Below are 15,647 nucleotides of genomic sequence, written 5' to 3'. Positions count from 1 at the left end.
CGCGATCTTGTGACTTCCAGGGGCCGGTAGCTGTGAAGTGCTCACATGGGCTCGGCACCGAGGATGTTCGCGGCGTGATTGCTGTTGTTAGCTAGTCTGTGCTTTCACAAGGCCGCTCTTGCCCTTTATTTTTTGTTTTTTTTAGATTTTATTTGTTTTATTCATGGGAGACACAGAGACAGAGAGAGAGGCAGAGACACAGGCAGAGAGAGAAGCAGGCTCCATGCAGGGAGCCCGACGTGGGACTCGATCCTGGGACTCCAGGATCACGACCTGGGCCCAAGGCGGCACTAAACCGCTGCCCGGCTCCTGCCCTTCACCACACCCACCAGACCACTCAAGCCTCCAACCTCTTGACTTCTGGGCGTGCGTGCGGCTCCCTGGCTGGCACCCGCAGACTGCGTTCTTCAGGCGTGGGGCTCGCCCCGCTGCAGTCTATTGCTCTAACTGCTAAGACCCTCTTGGGAAATCTGGAACCCAGGTCTTGGAGCAGGAAGGGGGGTGGGGGCTGGCCCCTGCAGGTCCTGCCATCTCCAGCAGAGGGCGACGGGCACCAAGCTTTGCCAGGCAGGGAGCCACCGGCCTGCCCCGGCCCCCTTACTGCTGTAGGGTGGGGCTCTCAGGATTCAGGGCTGCTGGTGGGTTTGCAGGTGCAGCTCCTCGCCAGACCCCTAACTTTCCTAGTTCCCACATGCCTGGCTTCCCGGAGGAAGAGGAGCCTCTTGCCAGGAGTGGTTTTGCCTCAGTTTCCCAGCGTGGTCATCTCTGCCTCCCCCCACAGGCAGATCCCTAGCAGGAAGGCCAGGCAGGGGAGGCCCCAGGCCCAGCCCACAAGCACAGCTGGGAAAAGCCATTCCTGTAAGAAGCTGCTCGGAAGATTGGGACAGGCCATCCCAAACCCAGAGCTGCTGTCTCCAGGCAGCTGCTAATCCCCCAGGGCCACAGGGTCACTAACTTTCCCAGAGCTTGGCCCCAGAGTGCCCCCTTCAGTCCTTGCTTCCAGGCCCAAGCGGAGGACTTCCCCACCCCCTCCTGACCCAAACAGCACAAATGAAACATTAAAAAAAAAAAAAAATCACATCTTTATTGTTTGATTAATAAACGGGCTTGGAGGGGCAAGAGTGGGGCGTGTGGGCAACACCCAGCTCTGATTAGTCAGAAACTCCTGTTAACTGTGTACAAAATGAATGTTACAAAAATCACGTAAAAAACGGGGTCAGCAAAGCAGCAGCCTTGGGGAGGGCTCAAGGCCCCTGGGAGGCTGTGAAATGCGCCCAATCTGGCCTCTGGGTCGTGGCCGAGGGACTCCAGGGACCCTGGGGCCCACACACCTGCCACCACACGTGCTCTCCTCCGTGCTCACTTTTTACTACAAGATTGCCCTCACGGGGGCCGAAACACCACAGGCCACGGCACTGCCAGAAACCAGATGGGCCCTGGGCTGAGCGCTCGGCACCCCCTTCCCGGGGGCCCAGGCCTGCTGAAGGGGCGTCCTTGCTCCCCACGCCCAGGAGGCCGGGCAGGTGCAGGACCCGGCCCCGGGGAGGGCCTCGGCTCCCCCGAGAGGCAGCGGCCGCGGGAGGCCTGAGCAGGCCCCCCAAACTCGGCTGGGGCTTTGGTCAGTGCCCAGTGTGGGGAGAGGACCCACAGTCCCGTCCAGCCACCGTGATGTGGCCCGAGCGGTGCTGTCGCGGCACGGTCCTGCCTGAGCTGCTGGCCCAGACGGGGGCGCTAGTTGGGGTAGCACATGCAGCATCCTGTGCCTGCCGCCTCCACGCTGGGCTTGGTGCCAGGCCCCAAGAGCCCATCGGTGACCGAGTGCTCCATGATGATGTCCTCCACCCGGGTGATGTACAGGAATGTCAGCAGCACCCCCAGGAACTGAGGAGAAAGGGCAGGGTGGGTGCGAGCCTGCTGGGGACCCAGGTGGCTCTCCCTGGCGGCCCCCAGCCCGGGCCCTTCTGTACACGTCCCAGGAAATCCCAGAGACCCTCCCTTGGGAGGAGGCCCCTCCATCCTGGGACTCCTGTCTCCATGCCAGCAATGCCGCTCCCTGTCTAGGGGACCTTGGGCGAGACACTGAACCTTGCCAAGCCTCAGTTTCCTCCTCTGTGAAATGGGCATGATGATGGTATCTACTCTCAGAATGAAGAAGACCGTGCCTGTGAAGCACTTGGAAGAGCTTCACAAGCAAACCTCTTGCCAGTTGCCCTCTCTTGCCAGCCCTCCCGCCCTCCCGCCCTCCACCCCTCCCACGGTGAGCCCAGATGGTACAAGAGCCTTCTTCACCCCACCCCTTTGTACCTCTTCTGCTCTCTGTAATCCCCAAGCCACACTCTGAACCGGCACCCTGCCCACCATTCCACTTCCAGCTCCCCTCCCTGGGTGAGGGGAGGGGAGACCAGCCCACCTGGGGGAGCAGGATGCCCAGCAGGAGGCCTGCCATGATGGTGTAGTTGTCCATGAACCAGATGAGCACGGCGTTGGTGCAGCCCCGCACGTAGATGACGTCCTGCACGCTGAGGCGCTGCACGAGGAGGAGCCTGGCTGACACCTCGCCTCGCAGAGCCCCGGTGCCAACTCTGCTGCTCACTCGAGGTCCAGGCAAGGCCCTCCACCTCCCTGAGCCTCCAGTGTCTCACATGCTATAGGAGCAGGTGGCTCTAGACCATTGGGTCTCCGCGGGCAGTACTGTTCCCTAGAGAGCACTAAGGACAGGCTGGTGGCACTTCTGGTTGTCACAGCAGTTGGGCTTGGGGACTTGAGGGACCGTGGAGCTAAGGGCAATCCTACTTCACAGGCAACTGCCCTGTCTACCTGCCTACCTGCCCCCTGGGGGCACCTAGACGGCTGAAAACCCATCCAGAATTAGCTGAACCAAAAGGCCAACTCCAGGGGCTTATAAAAACCAAAGTGTTTTCTGCGTGGTTTTCCCGTGCACAAAAACACGGCACACACACATATCTACTGCATATAACTTTGCAGAAATACTACTAAATTAAAGAATGTAAATTAAAGAATGATTATATTGCAGTTTGCTTGGAATTTTATCAACAATTGTCCACCATTTTTAAAGACTATGTCCATGGCAAAAATAATACCCATGAGGGAGGCAAACCATAAACGACTCCTAACTCTAGGAAACAAACTGAGGGTTACTGGAGGGGGGATGAGGTAACTGGGTGATGGGTACATGATGGAATGAGCACCAGGTATTCTTTGCAACTGATGAGTCACTGAACTCTACCTCTGGAACTAATGATACCCTATATGTTAATTAATTGAATTTGAATAAAAATTTTTTTTAAATAATGCCCATGGTATTCATGTTGTCAACACAACTCCCCCCCTCCCAACCCCAGCCAACCAGGTGTCAGCTACATCTTGTGGTACAAACACCTAACTGCTTCGATGTGTCTCCTGTTGCATCTAATGCCTGAGCATTTCCACATGAAATGTTATATGATAGTAAATTGTTCTATTTCTCTTTCTACTTCAGCTCTGTCACTTGTTCTGAAGTTAGGTGTGTGGGTAGATTATATTGTCTGTGAATTTCATTTCGAGATATCACTAAGGCATTACTAGATGATCATTATAAAACCTGGCCATTGGGTCTGATGGCTTGAGAACCCCCGCCAGTCTATGGCTCTCCAACCAGAATGTGTGTCAGAAGCACCTGCTGGGCTCCACCCCCCAAAACGTGCATTTCTAATACGTTCCCAGGGTTGCTGTCACTGTTGGTCCAGGGGCCTCACTTTGAGACTCAAAACTCACAGGCATCTCAAGTCATCATGATTTTTAGCTCCCTTCTCAGCATCACCCTAGCGTCACTCCTAGCCCAGCAGAGCCCCAAGGCAAGCTGGTGTGGGCACAGCTGGGCACACAGGCATGCTGGGGGCACCGGCAAGGGCTTGGTGGCCTCACACAGAGAAGCCCTCGTAGGTGCTCAGCAAATGCAGGCGGGCAGGCTCTCCCAGCCTGGGGGACTCTTGGCTCCCTGAGTCCTTCGGTGTCTGGGCACAGTTGGAAAACTCTGGCAGTCCCTGACTCCTGTTCCGAGCCAGGGGCCCCACCCCAGAGAATCCCGCCCATCACTCTGGTGATGGGACAGGAAGAGCGACCCTTCTCAAGGAAAGAGATTTCAAAGACATTACCTCCTTGTCAATAGTTCTGTAGCCGCACATGGTGTTGATCACTTCTGTCTGAAACAAAAATGTGTATTAGCTGCCGCCTTACACAGGGCTTCCCATGAAGGACTAGTATTCCCCCCTTTTTCCTGACGTAAGAATTGGGGCACAGAGTGGCACTGCCAGTATGGATGGAGCTGAGACTCCCACCCAGGCAGTCTGGCTGGAGTCTGCATCTTAACCTCCCTCTCCCAGCACCCCCCTCCTCACCTAAAAAATGCCCAGGAGGAAAGATGGGGAGGCTAGGTCTGTGGCATTTGGGTGGGAGGACCACTCCTGCACCAGCAGCAGCCCAGGACCCCAGAGCAAAGCGCGCTGTCCCAGGCTCCCCCGCTGCAGGCGCCCCAGGGCCGGGGCTCTGCTGACAGGGTGATGCACAGTCTCAGAGGTCGGGGCCCGGCTGTTCTTGCTCCGCTGGCTCTTATGAAGGAAAACCCCAGACCACAGCCGGGCCCCCAGCCAGCTGTGGTTTCCCTGAGGACAAGGCCGGGGCCTCCGACCACACTTCCCGCCCCGGCAGACTGCCATCCTACTGGTCCAAGTGCCACCCATAGCCTTCCTGGGAAGAGCTGCTCTCAGGAGCGCCCGGCTGCTGCCTGCCCTCGGTGCGGGGAAAGCTGTGGTCGGCCCTGGACGCCCTGGACGCCGTCAAATCCCTTCCCAGCAGGCCTAAGTCGGGGGCGGGGGGCAGGGGATGGTACTTCCCCTCACTGTCCGTGCCCTGTATGGTCTCCCCCTCCTCCTACAAAGTGAGAGGAAGCTAGATGCCCCAGTCCCACCCTCCCACATGCAACTGGAAGCCGCTGTGGGGTGGGTGCCCCGGGTGCCAGCAGCGATGCAGGAGCAGCAGAGTGGCCAGCGCGGCCTCTGGTATCATGTTGCCTGCTCTGGATCCTGCTCTGCTACTCAGGAGCTCAGTGGCCAATCCCAGATGTGCTGTCCCAGGACACTAGATAAGTATTTGTTGAATGAATGAAAGAATGAATGAATGAATGAATGAATTCCTCGGCCTCTTCCATAAAGCAGTGGTGCTCAGCGAACCCACATCATGGGGCTGTCTTGAACATACAGTGAGATATACTCATCGAGGCCTTATCTCAGGGCTGGACACAGAGGAACACAGGGGCGCCGGCTGGAGGGACTCTGGACATGATCCTGGCCCCTGGAGGGCAAGGAAGGCGGTCTACTCTCCTTCCAAAAGAGTGAGTTGGACCTCAGGCCTCAGCTCAGTTGTCAGGACCTGGCTTGCGGGCAAAATAAACTCCCTCAGTCTAGACTGTGCCCCAGGTAGACCCAAATACACCCAGCATCCGCTTAACATGGGCCGACTTTTGTGACTCCTCTAGGTGGTGAACCCGACCCCCACGGAGAGGGTCAGGCCTGGGAAGCAGGTGCATGACAGCAGGACGGGAACGGTGTTTTCTACCTTTCGTGTTTGTTCTTTCAGTCGTTCCCTGAACAAATATTAACCGAACACCTGTTATGTGCCAATCACTGTTCTAGGTGTTGGGAATGTAGGGGAACGAAGAATGTCTTTGCCTTCATGGAACTGACATTCTAGAAAGGGAAACACACAATGAACCTAATAAGTGAGTCAACCACATGGTACATAGAAGGTGACAAGAGTAACTACTCTGCACTGTGCTTCCAGTTCTGGGGACAGAGCCCCAGGTGGGTTCTCCTTAGAAAAGAGGGTGTTCCTCTTGCCTTCAGGGAGCAGACGTGCAGCTGGCAGAGGCCTCCTTGCCACTGCCCAGAGCCCGGACCCCTCCTCCGGACTCGCCTCCCCTTCCAGGAGAGTCCCCTCTAAGGAGGGCGGGACGAGGCATCCATGCTCTTTCCTAAAGGTAAAGCCTGCTTAGGTTTGATCACAGAACCGCTCTTCTCCAGAGGCTCTGCTGATGGTGCACAGGTCCTGAGAGCCGCTCTGCGGTGGCCTCTTCCACCTGGGACAGGGCCACGGACAGGCGGTCAGGAAGGGGACTCCCAAGCATCCCAAAGCTGGACATGGCAAAGTTCACAAGGGTTCTTCATGTGTGCTTCCTCTCACTCTGGCACAGGCCTGATGAGCTGGGTTGTCTGAGGTCTGAGAAGCCAGGGGGAAGGGAAAGAGAGGTCTGCAGGGACAGGCCCCCAAAGGGTAACCAAAAATGAGAGGGTGGATAGCTCTAAAAATTGGACACAAGAGCTCAACAGGCATGGCTGTCAGAGGCCGTTCAATGTAGAGGCAAACTGCCCTCCACACCAGCGAGTCTTGGGGACATCCTGCAGGATAAGCACATTTCGCAAGCCTGTGTGAACTCTGTTGCTTCAAATCCTCTGCAGGAGACGAGCAGAGACATTCCTTTTAAAGCTGAGAGCTAGGGGGAAAAGTGACTTTCCCTGAAGAACGGGTCTGCTTTCTTCTGTTGAACAGTAGCAACGTAACCGACCATGTGTCCCCTTTTCCTCTGGCTACCAGGAAGCTCTAAACCACCAAGCACAAGGCTCTATTTCTAATTTTTTTTTATTTTTTTTCTCTTGTGTGTTCATTCAGATCTGTGGCTAAATGAAAAGAGTGTACAATAAATAGATTGGTATACAAATTCACGCACAGATTCACAAAGGGAGGAAACACCCTCTTTTCTAAGGAGAACCCACGGTGGTTTTGTAGTACAGGACCACAGGTACCCCAGTAGGTGAGCATCGCGTCTCCACCTCGGGTTCCCACCCAGATGCCGGCTCTATAGTCCATTTCTCTGCGGGTGGCATCCGTGTTGATACTCCCCGCCTGGACTTGTCTCCCAAACACCCTAGATCCAAGTGCCTCTTTGACATCACACACAGTCTACCTGTCCACACTGAGCTCATCCCTGCTGTCCTCCCCTTTCAGGCAGTGGCAGCCCCATGTTTCCTTGTGGCTCAGGCCAAAATCTGGGAGCCCTCCTTGATTTCTCTTTCTCCTACTTCCCGCATCTGATCCGTCGGCAAATCCTGTTGCCTTATATATAAAACAGAGCCAGAATCTGACCAAGTTTTACTACCTCTGCTAAAGCCTCTGTCTTCTCTGGCCTGATGCGATGGACTTCCAGTTGCTTCCTGGACCCCCCGCAATGGTGGGAGCACATTCAGCAGGAGACTTGGCTGCCAGTCTCCTGTGGTGATTGTCACATGCGGTTAATTTTATGTGTCAACTAACCTGGGCCTTGGGGTGCCTAGATATTTAGTCAAACATTATTCTGGGTATTTCTGCGAAGGTGTCTTTCAATGAGATTGACATTTGAATCAGTAGACTGAGTTAGGCAGATGGTTCTCCCTATAGTGGGTGGGCCTCACCCAATCAGTGGAAGGTCTGAATAGAACAAAAGGGCTGTCCGTCCCCTAGGGAATCCTTCCTTTCTTGCTGCCTGCCTGATGCAGACCTGAGCCGCCACACTGGCTCTTCCTGGCTCTTGAACCTGCCAGCCACATCTGCTCTCCTGGTTCTCGGGCTGTTGTACCCAGCCTGGAACTAAACCCCTGGCCCTCCTCGATGCCCAGCTTGCTGACTCAACCTGCAGATCTTGCTTGCCAACCAGAATCTCAGGGCCTGCTTCCCTGACAGCCTGGGACCTGTGACACATGGACCGCTGCAGACTCCCCATGTCCACCTCTGGCCCCCACAGCAGTCAGAGGGACCCTGGTAAAGCCTGAGTCAGATCCGCCACCGCTCAGCTACTAAAGCCCTTCAATGGACACCTCACCACTCATGGGAATACCAAAGTCCTGACCATGGCCTTCAGGAACCCGTCATCTCCCTGACTTCATCTGCTACTGTTCTCCGTGACGCCCGCTCTGCTCCAGCCACATTGGTCTCTGTGCTTTTTCTCAAATGCACCAGGGCAATTCCCACCTGAGGGCCTTTGCACTTGCTGTTCCCTTTGCCAGGAATGTCCATCCCCCAGATATGCATGGCCCACTCCTTCACTTCCTTCGGGGTTTTACTGAGAACCTACTTTTTCGGTATCTAAAATTGCAATCCTCCACCCCCCTGCTTTATTTTTCTCCTTAACATTTACCACCTTCAAGCATACTGCCTCTCACTCGTGTATTTTGTCAGTCTTCCTGACTAGAACACCAGTTCCATGCAGGCAGAGAGTTTTCCAGGTGTTTTCTGTACGTACCCCCAGAACCTAGAATCACATCTGGCATGGATGGCCTCGATGAATATCTGTTGAATGAATGAATACATGTAGGCTTGGAGAGCTTGACATGGACATTCAGGTGCCACTGTCCTAGGGGCTGAAGTTCAGGATCACACCCCACAGGCTTCTCTGAAAACGCCAGGCTCTTACCCAGCACTCCCCCTTCCCAGAAAGTTATCCTAAAATGGCAGCTAAAATTTCTAAACAAATCTTCCCTCCTGGTCCAGGCTTTTTTAGGGCTTGTGCACTTGGCACCGGCTCCCTGACTCATGGCCGAGGCCTGCACCCCCACTGGCAGCTGCGTGGTTTACAGAATCCAGGAGTGGGCACAGAAGGGTAGAGATGTTCGAAAAGAAATTTTCCATGACTCTTCAGGGCATGAGTAATTGCAAAGCTCGCCACCTCATTCCAATCCAGAGACGAGGCAGTTTTTGGACACATGAGTCCAACAACACAGAGGTCTGACGAAGCCACTCATCAGTAAGTGGGGACTCCGTGGGACAGCCCCCCAAGTGGTCATGGAGGTGAAGAGCTGAGTGGGGATCCTGCTGGGGAGAGGCAGGGCTGGCATGTACATCGCCAGACCCCTTCCCAGGTGCCCTCCAGCGAAGGCTGCGAGCCGGCTCCCTGCTAAGCTCCCTCTGGCCTGGACCCTCTCCATGCCTCACCCGACCCAGGTAGGAGTCCAGAGCCCAGGTGCCACGATGGTGGCCTGCATTTCATCCCAGCCCCGCCAACCCTGGGCGAGGCAGGCACCTGACGCTCTGGTGTCCCCACTTCTTCATCTGTGCGGGGGGCAAAGCAACAGGCCCCACCCCACGGTGCTGTGGAAGGAGCTGAATGTGTGATGCTGCTGGAGAGCCCAGGACGGGCCTGCGCGTGGCAAGTGTTCAAAGACCATTAATGGCCACTCCTGGCAAAGCCGGCCTTCCCCGCCCGCACCCCCGCCCCCACATGTAGCCCTTCCCACGGCCTGAGTCTCCAGGGCCACCGCCTCCTGCCCCCCCATCCCACTTCCCGATGGGCCGGGTGGCCCCAGGAGCGGCAGGTACCGTGTTTCTGACGCAGCAGGTGTAGGGCACCCCGCAGGCCAGGGGTCCGGGGGCGTTGCAGTCGTGGTACTGGTTTTTGCTCCAATCCCGGTAGTCTTCCCCACCACAGCACTTAAACTGAGAGGAAGGCAAGTGGGGAGAGGGCTGCTGTCACCATGGGGTCCCAGGCCCACGCCAGGAAGGGGCTCCACCGGGACACCCTGGGGTTTACGCTCGGGTCACCCGGGGGCAGGGGGGCCCCCAAGGCTGCAGGTGTCAGATACTCCTGTGCTTCCTGGCCCAGCTGCCTGGGAGGTAATGAGCACCCTGTCACTGGAGAGGCGTGCAAGCCAAGGCTGGGCAGCCTCTTGGGCAGGGGGCAGCTACCAGCAGGACTAGATACTGGAGGGAAAGTCTCCCTTGATGCCTCCATCTCCACGTCCCAGGGCAGTGGCTCAACCCTCGAAGGTCTCAGAGAGAAGGAGTCTATGGATGCCCCCACAGCCCAGGAGGCATCCCCAGGGGCCCCTAGCACCCCCTGCCCCTGCCCCCAGCCCAGCTCTGTCTATCAGCCCTTAGCAAAGGGGCACGCACCCTCCTCACGTCCTGCCTCGGGGTCAGGGCCAAAGGGGCAGCAAGGTGGGCCTCATTCCCCCCTTAGCTTAGCTTCTCCCCACGCTGCCCCTCTGCCCAGGGAAGCAGTGACTCCATTGAGAGGTGGGTGTGTGCCAGTCGTGCTTGTGGGCACTGTGCTGGGGAGTCAGCGAGTAACTGCTGCATGGAAAGGCCAGTGGGTAATGCTGTGTGCCAGGGGCGCAGGAAAGGGGAGAAGGGAACTGGGGGGGCAGCTGTATGTTGGGAGGTCAGGAGAGGCCCCCCTGAAGAGATGACATTTAATCTGAAACACGAATAGCAGGAAAAAGCCAGGCAACAGTGCACAGGCCCCGCATAGGATGAGTGAGCTGTGCGTTGGTGGCAGGCACGGAGGCCAGGGTGTCTGGAGCGGGGCGAGCAGGAGGGGAGGGATGAGGTGGGGCGGCCGGCCTAGGCCACACCATGCCAAAGTCTAGCCGGTCAGAATGGGTGGGGAGCTGGGATCATATTCTGTGATTGGGGGGTCACTGGAGGGTTAGCTACGGGAGTGAGAGGGTCAGAGGTCCCTGCAGAAACACAGAGCCCTTCAGGCTGTCAGCTTCTGAGACCTGGAAGCTCCCGCCCCCCGCCCCCCAGCCCAGCTGGGTGCAGTTCCAAGGGCATTGGCTTTGCAGTCCATTCAATTCCTCATGCTACCATCCGTCGCCATGTGACTCTGGGCAAGTCGACCAGCCTCTCTGGGCTTCACGGCCTCATCTGCAAAGCAGGAGGAGCACTGCCAGCTTTGCACAGCTGAGCCGAGGATTACCAAGTCAGGCCACGCATGATGCACTCAGCCTGGGGCTTGGCACCAAGCATGAGTCACCCCCCATCCCACCCCAGGAGAAATGAAATCCCAAGCCACTGGAAGGCCGGTTCCAATAAAAACATCACATTTCACCCGATGGCCAGAGCTGGCCGACACACCCCTGGCAGAGAGGGGCCTCCCGGAGGCTGCACCTGTTGTGACTACAGCGAGGACCTGAGCCAAGGGAGTGGCCACCACGGGTGGCCCTGGGCGCGGTGAGGTTTGGTTCTCACTGAGGGCTAGCACGGGAACCAGGCCAGCCGAAGCCCCCAAAGCCATGTCCCAGGAAGCACTGTCAGGGCCGAGTGGGCCCACGGCCCTCACCTTCTGCTTGCCACCCCTAGAACGCGGCAGCGGTACTCAGGACAGGTCTTCCCTGTCACTGTTCTAAGGTGCCTGGCACTGCTCTAAGGACTTCCCTGTCACCGCTCTAAGGTGCCTGGCACTGCTCTAAGGACTTCCACGTTGAGTCAAGGCAATGTCACAACGACATCAAGACATCAAGAGGAAGGGACCACCTGTACCCCCCCGCTGCAGTTGAGAACCTGAGGCTCAGGACTAAGTGAGATCGATGTGTAGACGCCATCCCGGGCAGTGCTGGCCTGCCACTGCTATTATTATAACACCAACAGACATGGGTGGACCTTAGTGGGGAGGGTCAGTGTCCCCAAATGATAATCACTGTATTCAAAAAATGCTATGGAGGAAAAGGAGAAGTCATGTTTTGTTCCTCTATGCAGGGGGAAGCAGAATCAGGAAAGAGTGCTCTCTACCTCAGGGCTGTCCCTGACTTGGCAGGGAGTGAGCTCCCTGTCACTGAAGAGATTCAGCAGAACGGTGTCTGAACTGAGCACCTTGGAGGTCTTTCCCACCCCAAGGAAGAAGTATCTCTGCCCCTTGGAGAAGGGTACCCTGGGATCCTGCAAAGTGGCTTGTGGCTAGAGCTGATATTCTTTTTTTTTTTTTTTTTTGGATGGGGGAATAGCTAAGTAACTAAAGAGGGACACAGACGGTAAGGATATTCTGGGCAGAAGAGTGGTTAAGAAGGTCAGGCCCCGGCCTTCACACCCATCCACGGCCCGCCATTGCCTCCCAACTTGGCCAGCCACTTGCTTTGGGAATGGATAAGCCACTGCTCCCTCACCCTCACCCTCGCCCTCTTGAGCAGTGTCCCGAGCCAGGGGCAAAGGGCTCGGCAGGTGCACCTCTGACCCACGGCACCTATCTCACCTCCTTCTGAACAAAGTCCATGATGTTTTTGAAGTCCAGATCATCGTAGTAGTTCTCGATTCCTCTTCGAATGTTGTCATTCAGAAGGTCGATGGTCTATTTTGAATGGAGACATTACAAAAAAACCCAGGCCACACCCCACCCCCTCAAAGTCCAACCCAAGATCTCCCAGAACTCGGGCCTGGAACAGGGTGCCCACATGGCCAAGTAGCCCCCACCCCACCTGCAGGAACACCCCACCGCCTCCCTGCCCACACACCCTCTCCCCGCCCCGGTGCCCCTCTGAGGCCTGGGTCCCTTTGCCATGTCTGAGCAGGAGTGATTCACCCCCTTTCCTATACAGATCAGAGAGCCCAGGCCCCAAGAGATGGCACCCGGCCAGAACTGGGCAGATTCCGGCCTGGTGCCCTTTCCTCCGCCCAGAGACAGGCCCCAGCTGAGTCTCTGTGCTCCAGACCCCTCTGCACTTTTCTCTGCCCGAGCTCTTGTGCTACGCATAAGGACACTGAGGCCCAGAGAGGGCGGCTGACTCTCCTGGGGCCCAGAGCAGGCTGGGGGGGGGGGGGGTGTCTGGCCAGGACTGGGAATCAGCTCTCCTGATTACCCCATGGGCCATGCTTCATCGCTGCAGGGCCCTGGCCAGGCCCCCCTCCGAGCTCAGGCGGGGCCCAGCCCCATGGGGAGCAGCGCTGGCACATCGCCCTCTCCCGGTCACGCTGGGCCTTCTGGATCAACAGCCCGGCTGTTGTGCTGAAATCCAGGAGCACAAAAGGCCCCACAGCGGGAAGGGGCGGGGGCGGGAGTGTGGGCGGCCCAACCCCACACTCTGAGCCACAATCAGGGCTTTCAGAGCAGGGAGGCCCTCGGATCACCAGAGATTGTGCTGGCACAAAGGGGGCATTCTTGGCTCTGGAGCCAGACGATCCCCTGGGGAGGCGCCTGCAGGCGCTGCTGGGCAAACAGGGCCCTGGGTCCCAGGCCTGGTCCTGCCACTGCAGGCTCCACCCCAGCTATTTGCCCTCTCTGAGCCTCAGTTTCTCACTTGTGAACCACACCTGCAGGTCTATCCTTGAAATAACCTCCAGCTATGAGGATCAGACTAGGCTGAGAAGGACCATCAAGCCTCATGGTCAAGAACATTTCCAGCAGCCACCCGGGCCTCAGATGTCCAAGCCTTTACTTCCTCACCTGCCAGGTGGAAGCCTCTACTTCCTTTAGCATCCAAGCCTCTACTTTAGCATCCAAGCCTCTACTTCCTCACCTGCCAGGTGGAGAGGACAACCTCTACCTCGTAGGGATTTGAGTCTAGATAGACTAAAGCTACAAATGTGCTCAGCAAGGTGCCAGGCACATAGTAGGCCATGGTATTATTATAGGTCTTTCTCTCCTTTTCCAGGAGGCACACACCCTATAGCATTGCATCATGAGTGGAAACGGCTAATCCCAAGGTTCAATTTGGGGTAATCTCCCCCAAACCACGTCCAGTATCAGGAAGAGGGGGACAGTGTATCAGCTGCCTCCTTCCCAACACTCACAGTGCTCACAGTCAAGGCAACAAAGGAAACCAGCTCAGGGAAATCTGTCTCCGTGGCCAGGAGAAAACCTTCTGCTCAGGAAGATCAGCCACTCAGAGGTGGACAGGGGAGCCAAGAACCTAACAGCAGCCCCGGGGGGCAGAGGGTAGGCCCTGTCACGTGTGAAAGACCATGCACACACTTGCTGGCCTCAGTCCTATATTGACCCCAGGGCAGGGGCTTGCTGGTCACATAACCTGAGCAGAGCAGGGACCCCGTGGCCTCAGGGCCACCCTTCTCAGAGGCCCCCAGGTCATGAAACTTTTCCAATCTGGGGTTCCTGCTCCTCCAGGGGATGAAGGGACAGGCCAGCCAGCTGGGGCATGGTTGGAGGCACCTAAGAAACAAGATGCTAGGGTGGGGTCAGTCCACTCCCCAGGACAGGGCAAGGGAATGAGCTCATGGCACTGAATGGTATGGGAGGGGGTCATCAGCTGAGCACAGGTGCAGGGGGGTGATCCAGGAGCACACGCATAGGGCTGTGTCAACTTCTTGCAGTCCACTCTCAGGGCCCTGCAGACACAGTCCTGGTCTTCCATGTCCCTCTGCACCCCAGCCCAATGGTCACCTCTCAGCCCCTCCCCTGGGTCACATATTGTTTGGACTCCCCCAGGCCTGGAGATAAGGAGTCAGGGAATGAGGGCAGGAGGCCAGGGCAGGGTCAGCAGAGGGGATCCCCAGTGGCCTGATGGGGAAAGGCTCTTCCTCCCTCTTCAGTAAGCAGCTCTGACCTTTCTCTCCAAACTTACTCAGTCTCTGGGTACTTTCCAAACATGCTAAGCCCAAAAAAGGCCTCTGTGACAATCAGGCCTTCCATCTGGTAAGCTGAGCTGGGCCCCCACAGGGAAGGGAGGCCCCGCTGGAGGCCCCTCGAAACGGGCAGGAGGAACAGATGGTCCCAGGCTGCGTGGACAGCAGCTGCCCCCGGCCCCTCGGGGACCTCTTTGGATCATGCTGGCTCTTGTGCTCTTTTGTGTGTGCACTGCCTTTGGCACCATGCATGTGCGTGTGTGTGTGTGTGTGTGTGTGTGTGTGTGTGAGGGGGGTATATACCAGAGATGTAAGGATACTTCAACGGTCCTTTTGCCATGATAAGGCTGCAGATGAACGAGTGAGACAAGCTGGTTGCATGGCTCATGAATTTAACTGTGAAGTGCTCTGCTGTGTTCAGCTACGTTCTGCGGGACTGGGGGAGCCACTCTGAGGATGTGTTTTGTGGACCCCAGCAGGGAATCCTGACTCCTCTGCTGCTCTCAGAGACCAAGCACCCAGTGCCCGCCCCCCACCCCCAGCCCCCCAATCCAGCTCACAGCAGCAAAAGCAGCTCCAACTAGGGCGAGAAAACCCACCTCGCATGCAAGGCTGGTGTGGCCTCAGGGGCCACAAGGCCTGGGCTAAACCAGGCAAAGAGTAAGCAAACATCAAAGGCCACAGGATTTTCAGAGCACATTGTTTAAACCACCAGAAGCAAGCTACAAAGAGCTGTCCTTTCTAGTTTGTTCTTTTAAATCTAGTTTTAAAGCTATCCAAAGCCTCCACAGCAGGGCTTCCAGTAAAGGTGCTCAAGGGGGTGGGGTAGGTGGCCAGGCTGGGAGGCTGAGGAGCAGGGGGAGGAGAGGGGGGTGGAAGGGCAGCAGGGGGAACCTCCCTCTTGGCCTCCCTGGAAGGAGCTTCCGGGGCTTTCCCCCTGAGACCCAGGCTGCAGAGGCCCGGCTGTCAGCAGCCCCGCTGACACTAATACCAATCAGCCCAGTTCTCACGGTGTACAGGGGGTGCTTGGCCTAGGACTTCCTTCCTTCCCTTGCACGTGAACCAAACAAGCATCTCTGGGCTTCCCTCAGTGCCCCAGACTGTGGGGATGGGTCCTATTGCCTCCAGTACCGAGACGGACTCAATCTAACAACCAAGGCCTAAAGAGAACCCAGGGAGCAAGAAAAAAGGAAGAGAGAAAGCTACAAGGTTCTTTGGAATATTTGCTAGACCCTTCCTCCAACCTGGCCGCAAGTCACAGATTTAATCCT

The 15,647-nt window shown here is 56.9% G+C and overlaps 1 protein-coding gene across 1 annotated transcript in view; it reads right to left on the bottom strand.

The window, feature by feature from the left end:
• Positions 1-1,064: 1,064 nt before the first annotated feature.
• TSPAN15 (tetraspanin 15) overlaps positions 1,065-15,647 on the bottom strand; it is a 50,894-nt gene continuing 36,311 nt past the window's right edge. The window contains exons 4-8 of the mRNA XM_072823400.1: positions 12,053-12,148; positions 9,403-9,519; positions 4,155-4,202; positions 2,411-2,527; positions 1,065-1,881 (exon numbers count right to left, since the gene is read on the bottom strand). Of these exons, the coding sequence (XP_072679501.1) occupies positions 1,732-1,881; positions 2,411-2,527; positions 4,155-4,202; positions 9,403-9,519; positions 12,053-12,148 (528 nt within the window). The 3' untranslated portion in view covers positions 1,065-1,731. The remainder of the gene's footprint in view (positions 1,882-2,410; positions 2,528-4,154; positions 4,203-9,402; positions 9,520-12,052; positions 12,149-15,647) is intronic.

This window comes from Canis lupus, chromosome 4 (assembly GCF_048164855.1).
Source record: "Canis lupus baileyi chromosome 4, mCanLup2.hap1, whole genome shotgun sequence".
In the NCBI taxonomy this organism is placed as follows: Eukaryota; Metazoa; Chordata; class Mammalia; order Carnivora; family Canidae; genus Canis; species Canis lupus.
The sequence above is the reverse complement of the archived record's forward strand: the minus strand, read 5'-3'. Positions and strand labels throughout refer to the sequence as shown.